The following is a 24,579-nucleotide window of genomic DNA, read 5'->3' as shown; positions in this document are numbered from 1 at the left end:
GAAGCCGAGAGCGCGCACAAGAGAACCAGGGAAAGCCGGCTGCGCGCTCCGGTAGGCGCAGGATGGCTGCATTGAAAAGACCACGCGAAACCCCCGTTAGTGTTGTTTAAAAGAGAGGGGGGTATCTGCTATCCAGGAATTCCGGCAGATGTTGATGCTTTTAAACAAGTTTGCCCGAGCCTTACATGCCACATGCCTGCTTATTCACCCTAAAAGATGCGTGGCGGTGAAAGGATGTGAGTTTCCTCAATGTAGGTTTTCACTATAGTTGGGGTTTTTGGGGGGAGGGGGGCTTTCAAAGTGGCGAAGGGCGGGGGAAGGTGTAAAACCTGATTTGCAAACCTGATTTGCAATACAAACCTGATTTGCAATACAAATCATCATTATGGAATTGCTATAAAGCCTATACTGAAATAGTAGCTTCTCCCTGATGTAGTGAGTATCATGTGTTATATTATGGAAAGTCTGGGTTAAGTTTCACTCAGTCTGAAACTTACTGGGTGATTTGGGATTTTTAGATCAGAATGATCATGCAAGCCGCCAAGATATTCCCTCTGACACTCTGGAAGTGAAAGTTGGTCTTTGAAGAAGTAGGATAGGAAGAATATTGACACTTTTGGACTTGGTTGTTGGAGAAGACTCCTGAGAATAGAAAGCCAGAAAACAAATGATCATCAAATAAATCAACTCAGAATTATTACTCGTGGCACAGATGATCAGGCTCAAGTTATCTTGTTTTGGACACATCAAACGAAGATCTAGCTCTCTGGAAAAAGCTCTAATGATAGAAGAAAGGTAGAAGGAAAGAGAAAAAGAGGACAGCCAGCAAGGTAGATGGATTCAGAGATGGTGGTCTTTTGGAAGATTTGAAAGATTGTCATGGATAAAATCTACCTATGTGGTTGCTAGGGATTGAAAATGATTGATGGCACATAATCCATCATATGCTTTTAGGAGAAATACACTAACACAGGATAAAAATGCAGTCCATAAGTCCCACATAGGTTGAAGTTACCTATTCAAGAAAAAAGTCTTCTTGATGTTATTGTAAACAAGGTCTCATATCAGTTTAAGGTGAAACTAAGAGCCACTTCAGTTTTAATAAACAATGACTCAGCTATAATATCCATAAACAATGAGATAATTAATACAGTGATGTATTGTAAAACAGGATAACCAGCCTTCCCAATACTGAAGTGGAACACTGTACTCTTAACTATTTCCAGTGGGCCAATAGACATGATTTTAAGTATCCTGGAATTAATTAAGAGTATTCAAATTCCCATGGTGTTCATGTAGGTATGCTTCTACCATGTTTTTTTAAATAAATTGTTGTCATATTTAATGTTTTTAACTGTATCTCATTTGCCCAGAGCCATATGGCAAGTAGGAAGCTATATAAATTGAAAAGCACAGTACTGCTTTATTCTTTTCACAATACAATTGGGATTACGGTGGTTTTTGAACTGAGATCAGCCTTATAGTTTATCAGCCATTCTTGGTACTTTTCCAGAGGTCAATTAAACAACACACTTATTTATGTTAGAAAAAATCCACTGCTTTGCCAATGAACTCAGAATAATGCATTCCACAAAGGCTCAGCCATTCTTCCGGTAACTTACTCAATTCTGAAACCATTTCTTCTTGTGTACTTTTCCACCCAATAATACACCATTTTGGGACCAGCTCTGGATCTGATCTTATGATGTCACTGTCTCAAGGAACTGAGTCAATCTATTTCTATCTCTTTTCTTTTACAAGAAACCACAACTATACTGAAATTTTATTATGAATTGCCGCAGTTCTGCAAATCCAGTATGTTGGCAGGAATCTGTACTTCTCTCTCCCCACCCACCCCTCTGAAATTCATTATGTTCCGGGAGTTTGTATCTTCTGTATGCAATGTTCAGAATTTTTCCACCACTATCACCCAATCTATATCAAGATCCTAATCCAGTGCCTATAGGTGGTTGGGGTCTGAATGGGAAGGAACAACTCAACCCTTGTGAGACTGAATGTCTATGCATATAGAATTCTTTATTGATTAGACTCTGGTGCATGAGCTCATAGTGATAGATCATTATCATAGTCATTGTAAAAATACATTCATCATAAGACATTAGATATAACAGTGATACTCATGGATACTAAATAAGCAATTGACATAAATCATACAAGGATACTAAGTAAACAATATGATTCTAAGATACAAGCAACAAAGTTATAGTCCTAAGAAGATAGGGAGATAGGGAATAGGGAATATGAGACTAATGGTGGTCTTTCTAGATCGGGGTAGTCAACCTTTTTATACCTACCGCCCCCTTTTGTATCTCTGTTAGTAGTAATTTTCTAACCACCCACCACTTCCACAGTAATGGTGATTTATAAAGTAGGGAAGTAACTTTATAAAATTTATAAAGCAGATTTACAGCAAACCCCTACAACCCACCATGAAAGCTGGAACGCCCACTAGTGGGCAGTAGGGACTAGGTTGACTACCACTATTCTAGATAGTTTGACAGAGTTATGCGAATTAGTTGTTCAGCAGAGTGATGGCATGGGGGAAAAACTGTCCTTGTGTCTAGTTGTTCTGACGTGCAGTGCCCTACAGCCGTGATGGCTAGCCTACGGTACATGTGCAAGGAAGTGGCATGCAGAGCCATCTCTCCGGCTGGTCTTTGCATTTCAGGGGGTGGGGCGAAGGAAGACATAAATAAAATAGTTTCAACCATCTATTTGCGGGAGATTTTGAAGAATGTTTAACTAATTCGAATACAGTTACAACTTTATGGAAATTATTTATTTATGGAGATTGTTACATTTCCTCTAGTTTGTGGTTGATTTTGACTATGCTTGATAGTGAGTGATTGTTCAGATGCTTCTTGTTTCTGTAGGATATGCTGTGCTTTTGTTCCTTCCACAGTTATGCAAAGCCAGAACAAACTATGGCAAACTACAAGGCAAAGGAAGAAAAGGATGTGGTCAAACACTTTAGTGACGTTAACTTCCCTCTCTGAGGAGAAGGGGAAGCCACTCTGTACCTTCTCTCCAGCTACCCCAGCAGCATAATGGAGTATCTTCGATCGCTCTTTGGGAGCCTGCAACAGGCTTTGGTTAGTGGAATCCTGTCATCTCTCAGGCTTGGGAGGGATCCAGAATTTCCGGCTTATGTTAAGTGGGTTTTCTGGCTTCCTGTACTAGAAGTACCTATTCATTGTTTCTTTCTCTTCACCCCATTTTCAGGATTTTGTTTCCTCATTTACTACTTACCTTTTTGGAAATGAACCTCATCCAGGAGCAGAAGAGGTAGGAAATGGAAGGGAGATGAAGGAGTCCAGAAGCCACCATGATTCTGAAGTGGAGACAACATACTCCGGGTAACAAGAATCTCATGTGGAATAATTGTTTCTGTTGGAGTAGAATTATCTCTGACCTGCAATTGGACTTATTTGTCCTTACCCTCCTGCTTTCTTCTGCAGGGATGTTTCTCCAAGGGAGGAATTGAAGGTCACTGAAGGTCCTTTCACAGCGGAGGTAGGTGTTGGTTAAGAGGAGGTGGAGCAAAATCCTTCTGTGCTGCACCTTTCCTTCAACAAAGCCCTTTCTTTTCAGATACCCCTACTCAGTGAGGAGATCCAAGGAACATCAGAAATTGTGGTTACTGGTGATCAGGCAATGGAGTCCTTTCTCAGATCTTCCAATTTTCCCAACAGTTGTGAGGGACAGGAAAAATCTGAACAAAAGTTCTCAGGTGACTGAAACTTCTGGAATGTGGGTGATGCTATATTGTGAGGAATGGGAGATTCTATTGGTTCTGGGTTTTTTTGCTAATGGGTTTTTGTTATTCTTTCTCTATGGACTTTAAAACAGCATAGATGGTAACATTAAATTAAACTAGCATTTGTCTTTCTGCATGCAAAAAAACTGTCAGACAAAAACATAAAATTTCTGAAAGACACAAAGTGAAGTAATTACACTTCAGTTTTGGTCAACACGATGTAAAAAAGATGTGGAGACTCTAGAAAGAGTGCAGAGAAGAGCAACAAAGATGATTAGGGGACTGGAGGCTAAAACATATGAAGAAAGGTTGTAGGAACTTTATATGTCTAATTTAATGAAAAGAAGGACCAGTGGAGACATGATAGCAGTGTTCCAATATCTCAGAGGTTGCCAAAAAGAAGAAGGAGTCAAACTATTCCCCAAGGCACCTGAGGGTAGAACAAGAAGCAATGGGTGGAAACTAATCAAAGAGAGAAGCAGAACTGAGGAGAAATTTCCTGACAGTTAGAACAATTAATCAGTGGAACAGCTTGCCTCCAGAAGTTGTGAATGCTCCAACACTGGAAGTTTTAAAGAAGAGATTGGATAACCATTTATCTGAAGTGGTGTAGGGTTTCATGCCTAAGGGTAGGGGTTGGACTAGAAGACCTCCAAGGTCCCTTCCAACTCTGTTATTCTTTTGTTCTATTCACTTAAAGAAATTGGAAGAGTATACATTTAAAAATATTTGAAAAATTAACATAACTAAAAGGTACTATAATGAAAAGTTGTATTAAAACATCTCTAACATTTTTAAATTATAAGGAGACATGGGCAAAGACACAGTATTAACAGAAATGGCCAATGTTTTCCTACAATTTTTCTTCAGTGTTTATAAATGTATTCAAAAGTCTGCTGAACTTGAAAGATTGCCCTGCTAATGTGGATTGTAAAACAAGCTTGCACAATTCCCAGAGCTGTATACTTCCTGTCCTTGTCTGTGTGTATGTATAGGAAGTTGTTTTTCAGTTGTGAGTTTTGCACATGATCTGAAATATCTGATTTTATTGACAAATCCCTGTGACCTCTATAAGGGGCTAAATGGTTTTAGACCAGTTTATTATTCTATTTTATCATTACATAATTTAATAGGAATGGAGAATCTAGATTTCATAGTTTTCACTTGTAATCAGTTTCTCATGTTGGTTTTCTCCCATCATTTTCTGAACATTCTCACATACAACCCATTAAAGAGGAAAGGATTAAACAGCACAATGGTGTTTCATCACAGATAACAACAGGATCTGGGAGTATCCTCTTTCTTTAGCATTGTATTTATCTTAATTTATATTTTTCTCAGAGAGGACACCAGAAATGAAGGGTCTCTGTCATCACTACACAAAAACTGGAGATGAATTAAGTTAAGATTTAAAAAAATATATTTGAGGGAGCCACATGGCTTAGTAAGGTCCAAATTCTTCACCAGTATCATTGATTCTCAAGCTATGTGATTCAGCTTACACTGAAGAATGCTGAAAATTATATATGCATAATTATATTGGCCAATGTATATGTATGTGCATGTATACCACTTTATTACCATGATTTGACTTTAAATAGTCCTCTGTAATTTCAGATTATCTTGTGATTTGACAAAATAAATTGTCAAATTTTTCTCTCTCAGCTCTGAATTTTTTTAAATGAATGTATTAGCTTGCTTGAAAAGGATAAAATAGGGTTTTTTTTTCATATATAGCAAGAAAAACATGTGAGAGAGGTGATTTCTATCCTTGGTTGTTCTCTATGGTATGTTCTTCGACTCTTCTTGAGTTGGCTTTTGACTTCCATAATTACCAACTAACAGGCTTTTTATTACACTAGCTGTGAATTATGTTAAAAGCTAACATACTTGGCTGGGAAAGGCTAATATGAAGCAATTATCCTGTTTTTAAAATGCCCAGAGATAGAAGAACATTTATTCTATATTCTGCTTAATTAGGACAGTATTAATTGGCCATACTAAATCAGAATATTGAAACTACTTGTATGGGTAAAAGGAGCAGAGCCCCAGTCGCAGAAAACTGCTTTAAATTCTTAGATGATCAGTCTTGGGGGGAAACCTAAGATCAATTATATTCTTTCTTACTTTTGTCCCACAGTGTCTTCTGTATGCCTCAGTGATACCCCTGAACTAGAATCAACAACACCTATGACTGACAGCATTGAACAGTCCCCCTTAGAGGCACCAAGCATGACTGGGAGATTCTATCAAAGAAAATCTGAAGAATTTGCTTTGGTGGAAGTTGCACAGGAAGACATGACAGAAGAGTTGGAAGATGCCATTTGTAGTCAATATTGTAGTCAATTGAACCCAGATGAACTTTTGGCAGAAAGGAGAGAACTTGGGCAAATGGAAGAGGCAAGAAAGACAGAGATGAGTCAGGAAGCAGAAGAAGACAGAAATGTATTAGCTGAAGAGATTGAGCAAGAAGCACTAAATTGGGCAGCATCTGTAGAACAAAAAAGAGGGCTTGAAGGGACAGGGTGGACCGGGGAGATGGTTCAAGGTAGTATGGAAGAGACGGTTGAGATGGATAATCAACAATTGGAGGTTGGGAAAGAGCAGGAAGAAGAAAATGTGGGTGAGAAAGTGCAGGGAGAGATAAATATAGCAACACTAAACCAGGCAGAGGATAAGGTGCTTGAAGAGGAAAGAACGGTTGGAGAAAGCCATCTGTGGGATAAAGAAGCAGAAAAAATCACAGATGATCAGGAGAAAGAGTTGGGAAATATGTTGTGGAATAAGGGAATTCAGCAAAAGCTCCTAGATTTAACACAGCATAGAGAGGAAAAGCAGAGAGGACAAGAAGATGCAACATGGAGTAGGGGGACTCAGCAAGGTAGATTGGAGGAGATGGCTAAGATGGCCAGAGACCAGCAGTTAAATGTTGAGAAGGAACAGGAAGAAGATACAAGAGTGGATGGGAACGAACAGGTAAAACCAAGTGTGACAGCAGAAATTGAAGGAGACCAGGTGAAGATGCTAGAAGAGAAAAGGAAAGGTGAGAGAAGCTGTAATTTGGAAGAATGCTTAGGAGGAACTGAAGAGGGGAAGGAGAGAAAGCTGGATGAAGATGAAAGAGAACTAGAGAGAATCACTTGGACAAATAAACTTCAGTATGATGCACTAAATGTTACAATAGTGAAGACCCAGGATTTAGAATCTGGGGAGGAACAGAGAGAAGGCATAAAGCTGGATGCAGACCACCAGATAATGAAAGAAGTAGTAACAAAGAACGAAGAAGTTCAGCAACCACTATTGCACAAGGCAGAGATGGAAACAAGCCAGAAGAAGGCATTAGAAGGGGAAGCAAAGGAGAGAGATTTATACTGGGAGCCCAAAGAAACTGAGATTATGATAGAGCAGGAAAGCGGGGCACCAGAATTGGAAAAGGGGAGAAATTGTAAGCAGGGAGATTTATCTGAGAAAGAGGAAAGAGGACTAGAGGGAGTCACTTGGACAGATAAATTTCAGTATGATGCACTAAATGTTGCAATAGTGAAGACCCAGGGTTTAGAATCTGGTGAGGAACAGGGAGAAGGAATAGAGCTGGATGCAGACCACCAGATAATGAAGGAAATAGTAACAAAGAATGAAGAAGTTCAGCAACCACTACTGGACAAGGCAGAGATGGAAACAAGCCAGAAGAAGGCATTAGAAGGGGAAGAAAAGGAGAGATATTTATACTGGGAGCCCAAAGAAACTGATATTATGATAGAGCAGGAAAAGGGGGAACCAGAATTGGAAAAGGGAGGAAATTGTAAGCAGGGAGATTTACCTGAGAAAGCAAAGACAGAAGAAAATCTGAATCAGGAAGTAGAAGAATCTGTGAAAAATGAGATACTTGTTACAGGGGGAAAACAGGAACAGCAAATAAAAGAAGAATGGTGGGAAAGTAACCAGGAAGAACAGCCCGAGTTATTGGTAGGCACTTGTGGTCTTAGTGTAGACATGCTGGAAGTGGCTGAGACTACATCAGACCAGTCAAATCAACTGGGAGAGACCACAAAGAACCTGGTGTATCCAACTTCTCTTGATACGGATCTCATGGCTGGACCCAGAGCTTTCCCACATGATGTAAGCATAATTACAAAGCAAAGGGGAGCATGAACATAGTCAGGAGATTGAAGTAATCATATCCATCTCTATTCTGCAGGTCACAACACTGGATAGCAGTGCCCAGAAGGAACGGGTGTTGCTACGTCGTAAGAGCTCCATTCGACGAGCACCCAGCTTGAAGAAACCAAAGATATCAACAGAGGCTCCAACAGAAGAGATAAAGATGGCTGAAGATGCTCCATCTTTATTGGAAGTACCAAAGAGACAAAACCCAAGATTGTCTGGGTAAATCTCACCACCGCATCCACTAGTAATTGAATAGGAGATGTTAGTTTTGTCATCTTGAATTTTGTCTTAATCTACCCATTTATTTTGCTTTTCTAGGTTTGGGCCTATGCACCCCAATATGATGGCTGAACTTCAGATGCGCCTGCAAAAGCCAAAGTGACTTGAGGTTTCAAGAGCTTTATCCGTGACCCGTCAAAACCGCGTTCCACAAAAGCGCGGTCGACGAAAGCGCGTATGTGATGTCATCACAGCGCGACGAAAAAGATCGAAAAATTGAAATAAAAATTAAATTACAGCAAGCCGATTCACATAAAGGTAAGGGTTAGGGTTAGGGTTAGGGTTAGGGTTAGGGTTAGGGTTAGGGTTAGGGTTAGGTTAAGGGTTAGGGTTAGGTTTAGAGCGTTAGCGTTACGCTTAGCGTTAGGTTAAGGGTTAGCGTTAGGTTTTTCGTTAGGTTAAGGGTTAGGTTTAGGGTTAGGTTTAGGGTTAGGTTAAGGGTTAGGTTTAGGGTTAGGTTTAGGGTTAGGTTTGGGGGGGTTAGGGTAAGGTTTTCGCTTTATTTTTACATTTTTCGATCTTTTTTGTCGCGCTGTGATGACGTCACATACGTGCTTTCGTCGACCGCGCTTTTGTCTACCGCGGTTTTGTGGTGGAACCAGCTTTATCAACTAATGAACTTGCATGTTTTTGGCTCTGTCATGGATCAAAGCACCCTAACCAGTAATTTTGAAAGCAATGGAGGCACCATCTCTATGTTCTCTAAAAATTGAATAAATTAGACATCCATTGTAAATTAAATAGTTAGTGAGGAAACATTGTGTACCTTATGAATGGAAAATCTGAGAAGTATTGTGAGAATATCTCAGCAGATCTGATATCTTTATCTCTTCACCTGAAATGAGGAACTCCACTATAGCTTTCATTCTATTCATACCATACTTTGGAAAAACAAAGTAATTAGGTGGAAACGACCTAACAATTTTGGAAGGTTATCTTTACATTCCATTATATGGTATGGAGTCTATCCTCAACATGCAATCAATTTAAACTCATTCTATATTTTACAAGAATTCAGTGAAACTGAAACATGTCTGAAGAGATTACTGTGTGCTGATTAATGATAAGGACTGAGCTATTATGATAGTATGTGGGAAAGAGTTTGGAATACTAGACCAAGAGATACTGCTAAGGGAGCAATCAGATAAGAGACATTAGAGCCCTCATCTGGATAGTAGGCAGGGCAAGGGGCTCAAAAGGGTCCGTCCCTAGTTTCTTGGGCTATAAAGGAAACAGGAGAGATGCAATTTCAAATGTATAAGATTCTGTCAATGTAGCTTTACAATGAAGTATAATTAGCTCATATGGTTGTGATTCCTATCTGGTTTACCCCGTGAGGCCAACAGCTACAGTTTCAGAGGAGAACTGGCAGCAGATAGCATATAGTGTATTTAATCTTTAACTCGTCTGTCAGAGTTTTCCCATGTTGCCCCTCCCATCACAGTCTTTCTCCCTACCCAGATTAGGATTTAGGAAGAAGATTGAAAAGATAACAAATATCTGATTGATCTGTATTTTTACTTCCAGAAGAACATAGAGATGCTTGTAGGATTTTCTTCCAGCAAGTTTTCACCCAAATAACTTGGCCTAAGCTTGAATGTAATGCACTTTTGTGGAAAAGGCTTCACTTGATATAACTACTTATTTTTGTTGGTCTTGCAATCATTTATTTCTCAAGTGTGAAAATGCTGTTCTCAGGCCAATGGCTACAGGACCACTTTCCTGGACCCAGTTGAAGACATTTTTACCTGTTCAAGCTTGGGAATGATGGTTTTGTTTTTACTGTACTTATTTTATTCAACTTTAATTGCTACTTTTCATTTTGTTTTTTCACCCATAGTATTTTCACTTTTAATTGGTTTAAGAATAAGGTGAAATTCTTAATATTTAAGTTTAATTGTTTTGTTATCTTTTATTGTATTATTGCAACATAGTGAATGTAAATACCATAATGTATTATTAGTGCAATAAAATAAAAAGTTGCTAGCTTTGGCAGTCAACTGCCCTTGAACTTTTAAATAAATCAGTAAAATGCAGTTGTCAAACCATTTGCATGAAACCTTATCAGTAATTCCTCACAGGGAAATAACGAACGAGTGTTTTGTCATTTGCAAGTAAGCATTAGACAAATGAACCCTGGGTGGGTGGGGGGAATCTGCTGGATCCCTTTGAGGTCTTCAAATTTCTCACTCATACTTGATGGAGCCCAAAGGAATATTGTACTTAACTGTTCCAAAGTTAGAGTTGGTTTTCCCTCTTAAGTGGGCAATAGCCCATGGTAGTTTTCAGATGAATGCTATCATTCATCCATCCATTCTGGTGTGGTGGTGATTTTGGAGGTGGGGTCAGTTTGCCATCTATTGGCCACTTCAGGCTGGTGAAGGCAGTCCCTTTATCCTGAGAGCCGAGGTGGCGCAGTGGTTAAATGCAGCACTGCAGGCTACTTCAGCTGACTGCAGTTCTGCAGTTTGGCTGTTCAAATCTCACCGGCTCAAGGTTGACTCAGCTTTCCATCCTTCCGAGGTGGGTAAAATGAGGACCCGGATTGTTGGGGGCGATATGCTGACTCTGTAAACCGCTTAGAGAGAGCTGAAAGCCCTATGAAGCGGTATATAAGTCTAACTGCTATTGCTGTTGCTATTGCTATGACCCTATACAGTATCTTCCAGAATTGTTCTGGTTTGGGCAAGAGGAAAGTCCTCTTTACATCTATCTCTTTAATCTAGAGGTTGGGAGAGGTGTTGGTTCCTTCATTACCTCCCCAGGATCTGGGAAGAAACTCACAGTGTTTTGAAGGAATTTTCTTTTCCTTTTTATCTGAGAATTTATTTGAAATTTTTCAATTGAGGTTCACTAATTGGAGAGTTGATATTTGAATTTTCCATCCCAACATTGAATCTGGCATCTTATTTAAAGGCAGTGCTAATAATGAAACTCTTTCTGAATATTTCTATAAAGTCAAAGGTTATAAGTGTAGCGCTACCCTGGCAAGGGCTGCTGGAGTCTGGGTTCTCCTGGCCCTCTTTGTATGGCTGCCAGTCCAATCTGGGCCCTCTCTGATGCACTTCTACTTTTCAGGGTCACGTGATGGGGTGGTGGTTAGCCTCCTCTCAGCAGGCAGCTCACAGATAAGGTGGTATTCTTGTGGCTGGTTGGAGCTTCTTCCTCTTTCTCTATCTTCCCTTTCTCATGAACTGCCTGCTAAGCTCTCCTTCCACAGCCTCTGCTCCTTCGTTGTTTTCTCTCCTTGCCTCCTTTCACTCAAACTCTTTTCTCCCTCAGGCTTGTCCCACAGAAGCCTCTGTTATCCTATTCCCTTATTTTCCTCAGGCTTGGCCCACAGCAGCCTCTGCTATACTATTCCCTCCCCACCAAGGCTTGGCCCACAGAAGCCTCTAGCCTATTTCCTTATTTCCTCGGGCTAGGCCCCCTTCCTCTCACTTCCTCTCTCCATGCTTTCCCCCAGCAAGATCCTCCTTCCTCCCCTTCCACTCCTCCTGTCTCCTTCCCTTCCTCCCAAACTTTCCATTTATAAGTATAAGTAAGTATAAGTATAAGTGTAATCTTTATTGTCATTGTACTTAAATACAACAAAATTAGTTTTAACCTCACTGGTGCAAAATTATAACAGAAACGAAAAAAGAAAGAAAAAGAAAATAAACTAGCGTGTGCATGAGGTGATTGTGGTTGTATTTAAGAGTCTGACAGCCGAAGGATAGAAACTATCTTTAAACCTGTTTGTTCGGCTGGCTATGCTTTGATGTCTTCTGCCTGATGGAAGAAGTGCAAAGAGACACTGACCAGGGTGTGAATCATCTCTGAGTATCTTCCTTACTCTGCTAAAGCAGCGAGACCTGGCGATGTCATCCAGTGGTGTCAGAAGACAACCAATGGTTTCTTGTGCCGAATTGATCACTCTCTGTAGTGCCTTCCTGTGCGCAGCAGTTAAACCAGCATACCATACTGTAATGCAATATGTGAGGACACTTTCTATGGTGGACCAATAGAAAAAGGTCATCAGCCGTTGTTCCACCTGATTTTTTTGCAGGACTCTAAAGAAATGAAGTCTCTGTTGGGCCTTTCCAATCACCAGAGACGTGTTGTTTTTCCAGGTGAGATCTTGACTAATAAGCATTCCCAAGAATTTAAAAGAGGAAACCCTTTCCACACAGTCCCTCTCGATATACAGTGGGGCAGGTTCCTCTCTGCGCTTCTGGAAATCTAGCACCATCTTCTTTATCTTACTAGTATTTAGATGTAAGTTGTTTTTTGAGCACCAAGCGGATACCTTCTGGACTTCTTCCCTGTATGCTGATTCATCCCCTCCAGTTATGAGACCCAGCACTGTTGTTTCATCTAAAAACTGTATTATGATGTTGGATAGATCAGAGGATATGCAGTCATATGTATACAATGAGCACAGGTATGGGCTGAGCACACAGCCCTGAGAGGAGCCTGTGCTGAGCTTCAGTGTGGAAGATGTAAAGGACCCAACCCTTAATGTTTGTGGATGATCCGTCTGAAAGTCTTTGATTCATTCACAAGTGAGGGGAGGGAAATTCAGGGCAGTCAACTTTTCAATAAGAATTCCTGGTAAGATGGTGTTAAAGGCCGAGCTATAGTCTATAAAAACCATTCTGACATAATTCCCAGATGTCTCAAGGTAGCTCAGTGCAATATGTAGAGCGTTGGTGATGGCGTCCCCTGTCAAACTGTTGCTTCTATAAGCAAACTGGTGTTGATCGAAATTTTGTGGAAGACAAAAGTGAGGTGTTGTAGAGACAGTACCTGAGGTTGTAGGGTTTATTCCCTCCCCCCTGCTACATAAGCATAGATCTCAGCATTAGAAGGACAAAGTCTATGGATTATGGATAAGAACTTATCATATTTTTTTGACTGTAGAAAGGAGTTCTGAGAGGGGAAAGATAAAAGAAAGTGGCCAAGATTGAGGACCTGGGAAAGGGTGAAGAGTTTTACAATGGAATTGCGGCCAAACAAGAAACCTGTACCAGGTGAATTCAGCCATCAACAGGAGATTTCCTTTTGCTGATGAATATGAGTTAAACAGATATAATGCAATGTTATATACTGCTTAAATATATTGACATTGAATTTTAGATTTAAATACAGACTAATTGACTAATCAACTATATGAAATGACAAACTCTCTTTTAATCAGCGAAAGATACCACCAATAAATCAGGCAATCAAATTTAACTAAAATAATACTTTTATTAACAAAAATTTAAAAGTATGAAATGACCAGTTCAAGCTTAGAAAAGCCAGTATCATTCAAAACATATAGTTTATACCACATGCATATTTACTCAATCTGTTTTAGAAAATTTAGGAATAGTTTCTCCATAATCCATTGGGATTATATATTATATATCTTTCTGTAGATACTCTCAAGATTCTCTGGCCCATTTGAGTAAATAGCCATTACAAAAATAGATAAAGTAGTAGCCACCCATATTTTTATGGATAAACACAATATTTGAAATTCTGTGCAAACTAACGGGCAATTCTTTCTGACCTTTGGGGGGAAAAACGTCTACATTGTCATGAGAAAGTGCATTCATTAAACAATTGCTCATTTGAACCTGTCAAAACACTGCTTTAACAAATAAGTTAAAATAATAAAATATTTAGAAAAAATAAATAGATATATAAATTAGATATTTTAGATAATTTACAGAACACTGAGATACTGGAATCCCGGTATCTTAGCTGTTTGGAATAAGGTGATGGAGTTTAAAACAGGAAATGTTAAGGTTAGAAACTCTTGGAAGGTAAAGCCACTTTTGGCACCCTCATCCTGAGCATCAAAAAATCTCGTGCAACTCGAACCAGGAAGCTTTCAAGAGAACGAAGGACAATATATACTTCTTGGCGGTTCGCCCATTGATTGCGGTTTCGAAGGATCCGAGGAATTGATATAGGCTGGGTATCAGATGATAGGCCCCAAAGTGTAATCTATAAGAAAAATGAAAGCTGAGTAACACAGCCAAAACCAAAAGACAACTTTCCCTCATCTACACCCCCTGAAAAAAATGGTAAGCTACCTGGTAATCCACTTGATGACCAAGATCTCGGAGGTTAACATCAATATCTTCAAACTGAGAGAAAAAATTTGAATTTTCTTTGATTGCTTCAAACTTCCTCAGCTGTTGAACTAACTTGTGATAAAATGAAATGGTCTTGGCTATCTGCAACAGGCGGCTGGCATCCTAGAGAAATATTAAAATGCAAACAAAACAAAGTCAACCATTGAGGTACTCAAGCATTATTCTCAAAAATAGACAGCTCTGAAAAATGTTAGAGACATGATTCTGCTCCCTGCCATCCACCTCAACAAACATACTAAAAATTGGAGACAGGAGTAACAGGATATTGGTATCAATACCCCCTGTGGGAGGTAAATGAGTAATGAATGTCATGTCTCTGTTTTGGGAGATTGTGTACGAGGCCTACATCACACAGGAAATGGGTCTACATGACACAGGAAGGCCAGGTATTTGGGGATGATCGATAAGTTGGCTAAGAGTATAAAAGACTGTAAACAACTGCCCTTCGGGGTTCAGATTTTGCTTGACCAATCACTCCTGAACCTTTGAGCAAATAAACCTCTCCCTCTGACAAAGAGCTGGTCTTGTCTCATTTTCTGCTACAACAGCACCTTAAAAACCGATGTGCTGTGACTTTTGAAAGATGAGATCTATTCTATCTATACTTCAAAAATCCACAGGGCTATTAAATGGTGACAGAGATATTGAAAATTAATTCATTGCTGGACCTCCAGCATTTTTTGTAGCCCAAATTCACAAAGCTTAGCCTGGGCTCAACCTGGTATATTTTGTGATTGGTGCTTGTAATAAATTCCACTCTTTCTTTTAATGGCCTTTGGGAGAACTTTGAGAATTTTATTGCATAGTACAAAATGCAAATATTATATACATATACTATGAATGAATGAGTATGTATGTATGTATGTATGTATGTATGTATGTATGTATGTACTGTGTGTACTGTATATATTCATATTCTTACCGAAAGAGAGAGCCATGTGTGAAAATCAAGGCTGGCTGAGGGCAGGCGCTCCAAGTGGGAAATATGAGGAACCTCAACTCCAGGTAAACGGTCGAAAAGCTGGAAAAAGAGAGTGAGTATCACTGTAAATAGATTTTCAACCAACCTTGTAGTAGACCATTAAGAAGCATATAATACTTGAGTAGAGAACGGTATGATTATTGAGTAACTCGGAACTATCACTCCAAGAATGTTGAACCACAATATCTGCTTTTTCCTGCTGAATTCCTAAGCTAAGTGAGATAAAATGCAGAGAGCCAAGATTCCAACAGTTAACCAATAGTTAACCCAAAGGAAAGGTTTGGGACATGTGATATTAAAGCTCTTTGTCTTTAGTCAAATATATTTTCCAAAACTCAGTACCTGGTTTAAATACAGGTTGCCCTCTAGTTATAACCATAATGGAGCCTGCCCATTATGGTTGCAAGTTATGAGGATCGTAAAAGGTGTTGTTAAGCTAACATTGGGGTGATTAAGGAAGCACATTTTCTCTGGGTGAATTTTTTCCAAAAACCAGATACAAATTCTGGTTTTCAACAAAAACATCATACAATGCAGGCACATGACTTCAGGATGGCTCTAAATACAGGATGGCTAGTGAACATCCAAAATTTAGTCACTTGGAGTCTGGATAATTGAACTTTTAATTTGGGTCATAAACAGCTTTTTTCAGATCTGTCATAATTGCAAACAGTTGCTTAGTGACCAGTCGTAACTCAAAATCTACCTGTAACAGTGGTGGCTACAGATATTTACAGTAATTCCTGGATAGAAGGAGAAGCCCTGTTTTATGAACAGCAAGCTTTTTTTTATAATTCAATGCAAAAAAAAAAGCATATTTGAGCTGTTCTTTTCAAAGTGAGCAATATACATTGGTTTCTCAGTCTCATTTATTGAGTCTCTCTGCATTATCCTACATTCCACATTACTAACGCTCCTAATTTCACATTACAAAATAGAAAAGTTCCAGATTTGGAAAAAGATTTGATGGAGGAAGCAGCAAAAAAAGCCAACTCAAAACTTCAGTTTTTCTACCATTCTTTTAAGACGCTGATATACATTATGGATTCGTTCTGATTTTAACAAAATCCTATGTGGTAAGATTACCGGGGAGACACTTTGTGAAGAAGCCCAAATGGAAAGTCCTTGACTTATGACCACAACTGAGCTCAAAATTTCCACTGCTGAGCAAGATAGTTGTTAAGTGAGTTTTGCCCCCTTTTGCAACCTTTCTTCCCACAGTTGTTAAGTAAATCAGTGCAGTTTTTAAATTTTAAATTAGTAAATGAATCCGGCTTGTCCATTGACTTTTCTGATTAGAAGGTCACAAAAGGTGATCACATGACCCAAAGACACTGCAGCCATCTTAAATATATGCCAGTTGCCAAGCATCCTAATTTGAATCACATGACCAGTGGGATTCTGCAATGATCAAGTGTAAAAAATGGTCATGTCGCCTTTTTTTGGCTGCTGTTGTAACTTCAAATGATTAATAAATGAATGTTTGCTTTCTCCCCATAGATACTCATCCAAATCTTAAATTCTTCAGAAATTTTTCTTGCAAGAGCTTTGCCAAATGAGGCAAGGCAGAAAATAATTAGTGAAAACGCAAGTAGATTATATAGTGGTAAATACCCTTTCCCAGCAGTTAAAATTACCAGCTCAACTATAAAAATTTAGAAAGCCAAGGAATGCTGATAAGTGGAGAAGAGATACAGGTTAGGTCAGGAGATCCTCAAGAAAGTAACTACCATGAATTATGTTCATGGTATAACTGCTCCTTTGGCATTTCAAACCCTCATTATCTTGTAGTTTTGCTCTAGTACAGCATTTCTCAGTGATAGTGTCTTTAAGTTGTGTGGACTTCATTTCCCAGAATTCCCAGTCATTCCCTGGGGACAAGCACTGGAAATGATGGGGAAAAAAAATAGCCTGACAGAGAAGGGATGTGAATGCATAGATAAGAAAATGAAGAAATATTGTGCAAGAAAAAGAAGCGCACAAATTAGTGTTCCTTCACAAAATGTTATATCAGCGGCCTCTAGGGGCCTAATGATAATAAATACTGAAAACATATGGGCCCAAATGTTGAATTTTTCCAATAAGAAAAGACTTCTCCACAGGAAAACTCTGACTTTGAAACAGTCTCCAATGGCACCTATTAAATTGACTTATGGGTGCAGCATAGCACTTCTCTCAACCAAATGTTATAAGGGGGGAAAAACACGCATAAAATTACTGTGATTTTATTTCCTGCACCCAAATCTAATTTTTGACTGTGAAATTTCACACTCACATTTTATTCAACTTTCATTTAGAAGACAGGATGATAACCACATTTTAAAAAATCTATTACTTATATCTTATCGATCAGTTATTACTAATTTGGCCAATTTATTAACCAACACATGAAGTAATATATTTAAAACATCTGTTTAGTTCAGTGAGGGTGGAAATTTTGTAAGTTTCTCCATTTATTCTCCACATGTCCATATGGGAGATCTTTGAATGAGCCTGGGCCAATCATTCTACCTCGGCTCACCTTACAAGGTTGTTATTGTGGGGGAAAGAGGAGGAGGGAATGTGGAATATGATACTTCGAACCCCTTTACAAAATGTGGAATATGAATCAAATAAGCCAGAAGTGGCACATTGTGCATGAGGGTGAGCAATGAGAGAACTAAGATTCTACGCTATCCTCTGATGAAAACTGGAATTTTCAGGAGGAAGAATTTTTCAGATTCTAGTTTCTAGAGGAATGGTAAAAGTTAGCTAAAGAGCTAAAGAGCTATGCAAAATTTCTTTTCTCTCTCTGTTTGTTTTAAATAATCTTTTTTCTCTGAGGGTCTTTGCTTTTATACAGGATTATTCCTTATATGCTTTCCACGGATTGAGACCTCTTTACATCACAGTTGCTTCTAAAAGGGAGCCACTACCAGGTTATCATCCTCATCTTGGGGTCTTCTCGGAACTTTTCTTTCTTTCTTTCTTTCTTTCTTTCTTTCTTTCTTTCTTTCTTTCTTTCTTTCTTTCTTTCTTTCTTTCTAAATTTGTATTTTCCTATTTATATCTTCACTGTCCCTGTAATTTTTATTTCGGCGGTTCTTCTGTCTCTGATTTAAATCACCCAATTTTTTTCTCTTTCCAATCACTGAATATTTCTTTGAATAATGGGACTTCCAGTTTTCCCTTTAAAAAAACTAAACAAAACCCATGGCTCTCTATGTTTATTAGGAGAATGGCCTATCTCTCCATAGAGAAATATGGACTGATTTAGTACTGTATCTCAACATTACCGAGCCAGGTGATGGCATAAATTTTATTTCCTTTTTACAGGTAGGCCTCAACTTGCTACCAGTTCCTTAGTGACTATTTGAAGTTACCACAGATTTGAAGTGCTGACCGTCCCCTCTTTCTTGCCCATAATCACATGGCTGCACTTAAGGTATTTCGCAACTGGCTGGCATTTACAACCATTTGACATTTTATAACAGTTTTAACAAAAGCCAGCATTTACTTCTGGTTTTTGGCAAAACCAACCTATAGGAAGTATTGGCTTGCTTAATGACCATGACATTTGCATAACAACTGCCACAATTCAACTGGTGGTGTATGCAGGACTGAATGCAATACTCTAAGTAAGGTCTTACCAAGGCAGAGTAGAGCAGAATAATTATATATTGGTAGCAGTAATTATTCCTAAATTATATGAGGTAGAAGGCAGAGTTAGAGCATTGTCGGCAGCAGATTCGGACAGTGAGGAGGTTGGGAAGGAACATGGGCCAGTCCTGGAGTCAGAAAGGCTCTGATGAGGGCTCTGTGTTGGAGGCAGAGAGGGGGCCAGAGCCGTATGCCATTTATCAGCTGCCTTCAGAGTCAGACATCAGTGAGGCAGACGAACAGCTTGAGCCTGTTCCCAGTGTGTACATGTGCAGAATTACCAGACAGCTAAAGAACAGGGGCCGACGTGGGAGTAAGGCCATGGGTGGACGATGAATGGCCCCTCCCATAGAGAATAAAAGAGGAGCAAAAGTGGAGTGGAGTTTGCGGGAGACAATTAGTTCGCTTAATTGGTTCGTGACTCTCATAGACCCCTTGCCAAGTTTTGCAGATATCGGCCTGTCAGCTCTCCAAGCCAGATAAGGTCTGTGACTGTAAATCCTCCCTTGAAAGACGTTGCTGGATGTGAATGAGCAGAATTCACAGTCAATTAATAAAAGAGGGGGGTTTTTTTGGTCTGGACAAGGAGTTTGCTTCATGCTCTTGGGAAGCCTGGGTCATAACAAGCATTTAGTTTTGGCATGGGGTGGGGGAGAGGCTCTGAGAGAAGGGATTTGAGAGCTCTTCCCTGGGTATGCAGCCTTCTGACCAAATCACTAACTTCTGTTTGCCATACAAGGGATGGAAGCAGCCATTATTCCATCCTTAGTGACATTTATTGATTTATATATATTTATCTATTTTTCACATTTCTCTTTGGCTAGACAATAAAATCTAACTAAGGAAAACAACCTCTGTAAAATAATAAAATACCAGCATCCAAACATGTTACTATGAACTATCAAAATAAAGTAAAGATGACATAATAAAATCAGAGGAAGTTTCTTCAAAAAATTCTCCCTTTAAGAAGCATCCAATACATATGACAAGGATGGGATATGATTTCTACTGGAAGCTTGTTCCATAGCATAGACATTGCCCCAGAAAAGCAGAACTGTCTTGCTTCAGTTTCCCAATGTGGTATCACTAATATATTCTCTAATCAAATTCACTGAGCCTATATTCATTGGAGCAGGCAGTCCTACAAGATACACAAGTGTTAAACTATAAAATGGTTTATAGGTTAAAACCAATATCTTGAAGTATATTCAGAAACTGATAGTAACCAATGCAAGTCCACAAATCAATGTTAGACACTCCCAAGAACAGGAGTAAACACACAGGACTAATTGTAGTTTGCAAATAGTTTTAAGGGCAGTCCCAAATAGAGTATATTGCTGTAGCCTTAGAAACAATGATAATTGGTTAATAAATTGGACATAAAAAAGAGAATGGAGGAACTAATTCAAAAGTAGGAGCTGCCTTCTCCTTGGGGTATCTTTTAATTCATCTCTGCTAACTTCCGATCTTTGAGAAGATAGAGTAGTAGACTTACATAGTATCTTGTAAGATCCTTTGTTTTGCGAAGTAGTTGTCGTGAGAGTTTTAAGCTCATGGTAAATTCTTTCTGCAGATCCAGTTTCTTTTCAGGGGTGGTCTCAAGTCCAGATCCCTTCTCCTCTTGGAGTCCAACTGAAGGGGCAGCAAGAAGGATGTCAAACTTGAGAAGGACTTGAAGGAGGAGGAGGACAATTGTACCTAGAAAGAAGATTGAGACAGTTAGAGAGAAAGTTAGAGAGAAACATTTAGTGGGAAAGTCAGTAACTTTGATGCTAGTGTATTTAAGCCAGAATGGTGTACTTATAAAACACTAGTGTGATCATCGTTGTGAGAAAAATAGATATACATTCATATCATATACTTTGAAGATCCTTCTTTTTCTGCAGAGATAAATCTCAGTGTTTACATGTTTACCACACCTGTATATTGAACCAATGGGGGACAAAAATATAAAAAAATATGAAGAAATCCCCCACCCCTAAATCATTCAATCCACAATCTAAAATTAGCTGATTCATCTTCTGTTGGGAAGTGAGTTTTTCCCATAAAATTCCTGCTACAGCATCTCAGGAATAATATCTTCATCCCAGATTTGATCTGCAGATTTGTCATGCGGTCATCTCATCATTCATACAGGGGAAATCCATTTGAGGGGAATTTCATTTTGCATAGATGCTACCATACAGAGACCTTTTCAGTTATGTTGAGGTTTCGGTTAATTTCTTTAAAACCGTAACTGAGATATTAATAGGCTGTGTCTGCATAGCTGAGAAGCTGCTAGGAAAATCAATGGAACTAAGAAAGATGTAACCCAACATTGAGATGGTAGCTACGATAGCCACAATGAAAACATTAGTTTAGCCTTTCCCAACCTGCTGATCAAAACATATGCCTGGCTACAAGTCTATTTAGCCTCAGCCAGAATAAGCATTTTGGGAGCCTTAATCTGAAGCAGTTTAAGAAAGTCTTGGATTACAGCAGTGGACACAAGTAGAAGGTCCTTGATCAAGTGTTCAGTCCTCTCTGAATCTTGATGCTCATGCTTTATTGTTTTCAGAAGGAAATGGGAAGGCTATATCTCAATCATTCAATCAGTTACAGGTGATTATTTTGTGGAAGACTCTGTTGCATATGATAGGAAGTCCAAATGTTCTTTCTTTCTCTGACGATAAATGATAGTACAGTAATGAAACTGACACCAGCCAGTGAAAAGAAAAACTCAAAGAAATAGTGCAAGGTTGGAAGATATGGAGAGACCTGACCCATCACCAAGAATGGGACTTGACTAAATGGATATCATCATCATCATCATTATCATCATCATCATTAGTACAGTAATAAACTAAATATTCTTGAACGGATATCTATTATTATGTATATTCTCCTTTTCCTCCACGAAAACTCAATTGTGCACATATAGACTGGTGATACCCTGCAGTCCAGACCTGCCATGTCATTAGAGCAAGTTTATAATAAGGACATCTGATTCATATTCTGAAGTAGGTGGAATAGTACACATTATCAACTAAACAGACATCTCCTGTAACATCATTAGGCCAAAGGCTGAGATTATCTACCTGCTCAACTTTGGTATTGGAGAAGACTCCTGAGAGTACTGTAGACAGCCAAGAAAACAGATCAATGGATCATCAAACAAATCAATCCAGAATTCTCTCTCAGGACTCAAATGACAAAGCACAATTTATCCTAGTTCAAATACATTATGGGGTGACCCAGCTCTCCAGAGAAGATTTTAAAACTGGGGACAGTAGAAGGAAAGAGATGACCAGGATGACCAGTGATGACCAGCAGCAAGGTGGATGAACTCAGGCACTGAGTACACCATTGAAGGACCAAGTTATGGATAGATCATGATGTGGAAAAAAAATCTATTTTTGCGGTTGTTAATAACGTGATGGCACATAATCAACCAACTAATCCAGGATATTCCTGAACTGAAATCTCTGTCTCGTTAAACTTGAAATACATATCGGAGTTTATATTTCACGTTATACCAAGCTACGACTTATAAAATGTAACATAAAACTGCAATCTTAGGTGCTGTACACTCCTTTCAGCTAATGTGATCCTGATGATACCTCTTCTTGTCATTGACTCATCCAGGCTGGCTTCCATGGCAAGAAACACAAGCATCTTTTCACATAAGAACAACAGGTAAAAGCATTTTTTCCTTTCTTATCTTACCGCTTGTGTGCATCCTGAGGCTTTCCACTTTGTGGGGGGATCTCTGTTCGCCTGTTTGAAGAATCTAATCCTGTAGCCCATTCTGGGAGCCTTTTGAAGAAGAACACCGGCTTTCATTTTCGTGGGACACAAAATGTCCAAGATTACACTGCAGTTTGGAGTTCTGATTATCTGGTTTCAGGGGCAAAAAATCCCTCACCCCCTCCAGTTATTGTTACTAGAGTTTCAGGGCGGAAGAGTAACGTATTGGAAGAGTGAATAATTTTTTTTTAAGTTCCCCTTTTTTTTCTGTGAGGAAAAAGGAAATACGTCCTTGATCACGTGAATAAGGTCCCCCTTATCCTTTAGATTCTCTTCTCTCTCTCTCTCTCTCTCTCTCTCAACATGGACTTTTCTGAAACCACCTACGCATTTCAGTTTTGCTCTCTGTTTACTCCTAGTGACACCACCTCCTTTCTTTTCTAGTTTTTGTCTAAATAAATTTTTATTTTAAACACATAAGCACATCAACAGAAACAAACACATAACGTAAAAACAACTTAGGAACAATAAGTTCCACCGCATATCATACCGCAGTTCCGAGTCGGTTTCTTTGCAGTTAGTGTTTTCCCTACTATACATTTCTATCTCGCATTCATAATTTCCTTGTTCGTTATCCATTTTTATGTACAATTCTTTATTTAATTATACTTAGCTACTTATGACCAAATATTATTTACCTATATTATGCTTTATATTTTTACTGTCATTTATTCCCTCCTTTCTAGCAAACTATATTAGTAAAAAGTGCTGTGATTCCTAGATCAAGTTTCCCCAAAGCAAGCTTCCCATGTCATGCTATCTGCCATAGATCCTTTATATTTTTGGCTAAAATTAACAAAGGCACCACACATCTTTCTAAAATTAGAATAGAATTCTAATTCTTGAGTTGGAAGGGACCTTGGAGGTCTTCTAACACTTCACGTCCAGTGTTGGAGAACTTCTGGAGGCAAGTTGTTCCACTGATAAATTTTTCTAACAGTCAGGAAATTTCTCCTTAGTTCTAGGTTGCTTCTTTCCTTGATTAGTTTCCACCCATTGCTTATTAGCAGACCTAAAGTTATATGTAGCATATTGACATTAAAAGAGATCTTGAATGTCATCTCCCTACCAAAACCTACACCATCGTACAGATTGGCTTCTCATCTCAACTGATGTTTTTTTAAACAAAGGAGGCATAAAGAGATAGTCCTTGACTTATAACAGTTTGTTTAGTCACTTTTCAAAGTTACAACAATACTGAAAAAAGTGAGTTATGACCATTTTTCACGCTTGCAACTGTTGCAGCCTCCCAAAGGTTACGTGATCAAAACCAGATGCTTGGCAGTGGACTCGTGTTTAGGCTGTTTCCTGTGTCCTGGAGTCATGTGATCTCCTTTTGCGACCTTCTGACAGCCCTCTCTAAGCGGTTTACAGAGTCAGCATATTGCCCCCAACAACAATCCGGGTCCTCATTTTACCCACCTCAGAAGGATGGAAGGCTGAGTCAACCCTGAGCCGGTGAGATTTGAACAGCCGAACTGCAGAACTGCGGTCAGCTGAAGTAGCCTGCAGTGCTGCATTTAACCACTGTGCCACCTTGGCTCTGACAAGCAAAGTCAATGGGGAAGCCAGATTCACTTAACAACCTTGTTACTAATTTAACAACTGTAGTGATTCACTTAACAACTGTGGCAAGAAATGTCATAAAATGCAGCAAAATTCATTTAACAAATGTATCACAGCAACAAAAACTGTAGGCTAAGTCGAGGATTATCTATATTTTTTTAAGTGCTTATTTGTACTACAAATAACTAATACAGTATTTCAACTGAATGGAATTTTTTAAAATCTTCCATAGGGTTTGTCTTTAATTCATCTTG

General features: G+C 39.0%; 2 protein-coding genes across 4 annotated transcripts; one reads left to right on the top strand and one right to left on the bottom strand.

Annotated features, from left to right (window-relative positions):
* Positions 1–56: 56 nt before the first annotated feature.
* Positions 57–10,222, top strand: LOC106557082 (uncharacterized). 3 transcript variants are annotated; one of them, XM_087713791.1, is made up of 9 exons: positions 57–236; positions 2,924–3,113; positions 3,244–3,377; positions 3,480–3,534; positions 3,613–3,751; positions 5,919–7,897; positions 7,977–8,164; positions 8,264–8,482; positions 9,752–10,222. In XM_087713791.1, the coding sequence occupies exons 2-8, from the start codon at positions 3,069–3,071 to the stop codon at positions 8,325–8,327; spliced, it is 2,604 nt and encodes an 867-aa protein (XP_087569917.1). In that variant the 5' UTR covers positions 57–236; positions 2,924–3,068; the 3' UTR covers positions 8,328–8,482; positions 9,752–10,222. The 3 variants fall into 3 exon arrangements, with proteins under 3 accessions (XP_087569917.1, XP_087569915.1, XP_087569916.1); XM_087713789.1 differs by having other exon boundaries at positions 57–251; XM_087713790.1 differs by having other exon boundaries at positions 57–251; positions 2,895–3,113.
* Positions 10,223–13,447: 3,225 nt separating this feature from the next.
* IL27 (interleukin 27) lies at positions 13,448–23,843 on the bottom strand. Its single transcript, XM_087714664.1, has 5 exons — positions 23,839–23,843; positions 20,469–20,745; positions 15,275–15,373; positions 14,290–14,454; positions 13,448–14,200 (listed from the first exon to the last, which is right to left on the bottom strand). The coding sequence occupies exons 1-5, from the start codon at positions 23,841–23,843 to the stop codon at positions 14,000–14,002; spliced, it is 747 nt and encodes a 248-aa protein (XP_087570790.1). The 3' UTR covers positions 13,448–13,999.
* Positions 23,844–24,579: the final 736 nt, after the last annotated feature.

The sequence above is a fragment of the Thamnophis sirtalis genome, unplaced genomic scaffold (assembly GCF_051295495.1).
Source record: "Thamnophis sirtalis isolate CommonGarterSnake01/CBP01778 unplaced genomic scaffold, rThaSir2_p1.2 scaffold_4, whole genome shotgun sequence".
NCBI lineage: Eukaryota > Metazoa > Chordata > Lepidosauria > Squamata > Natricidae > Thamnophis > Thamnophis sirtalis.
This window is presented reverse-complemented; position numbering and strand designations above follow the sequence as displayed.

Coding starts and splice junctions, on each gene's coding strand:
- LOC106557082 (XM_087713791.1), top strand. CDS start 3,069: ATGGAGTATCTTCGATCGCTCTTTGGGAGCCTGCAACAGGCTTTG. Junction 3,114..3,243: donor GGAGCCTGCAACAGGCTTTG/GTTAGTGGAATC, acceptor CCCCATTTTCAG/GATTTTGTTTCCTCATTTAC. Junction 3,535..3,612: donor AAGGTCCTTTCACAGCGGAG/GTAGGTGTTGGT, acceptor CTTTCTTTTCAG/ATACCCCTACTCAGTGAGGA.
- IL27 (XM_087714664.1), bottom strand. Junction 15,374..20,468: donor AGGATCTTACAAGATACTAT/GTAAGTCTACTA, acceptor CTCTTTTTCCAG/CTTTTCGACCGTTTACCTGG. Junction 14,455..15,274: donor ACACATGGCTCTCTCTTTCG/GTAAGAATATGA, acceptor ATATTTCTCTAG/GATGCCAGCCGCCTGTTGCA.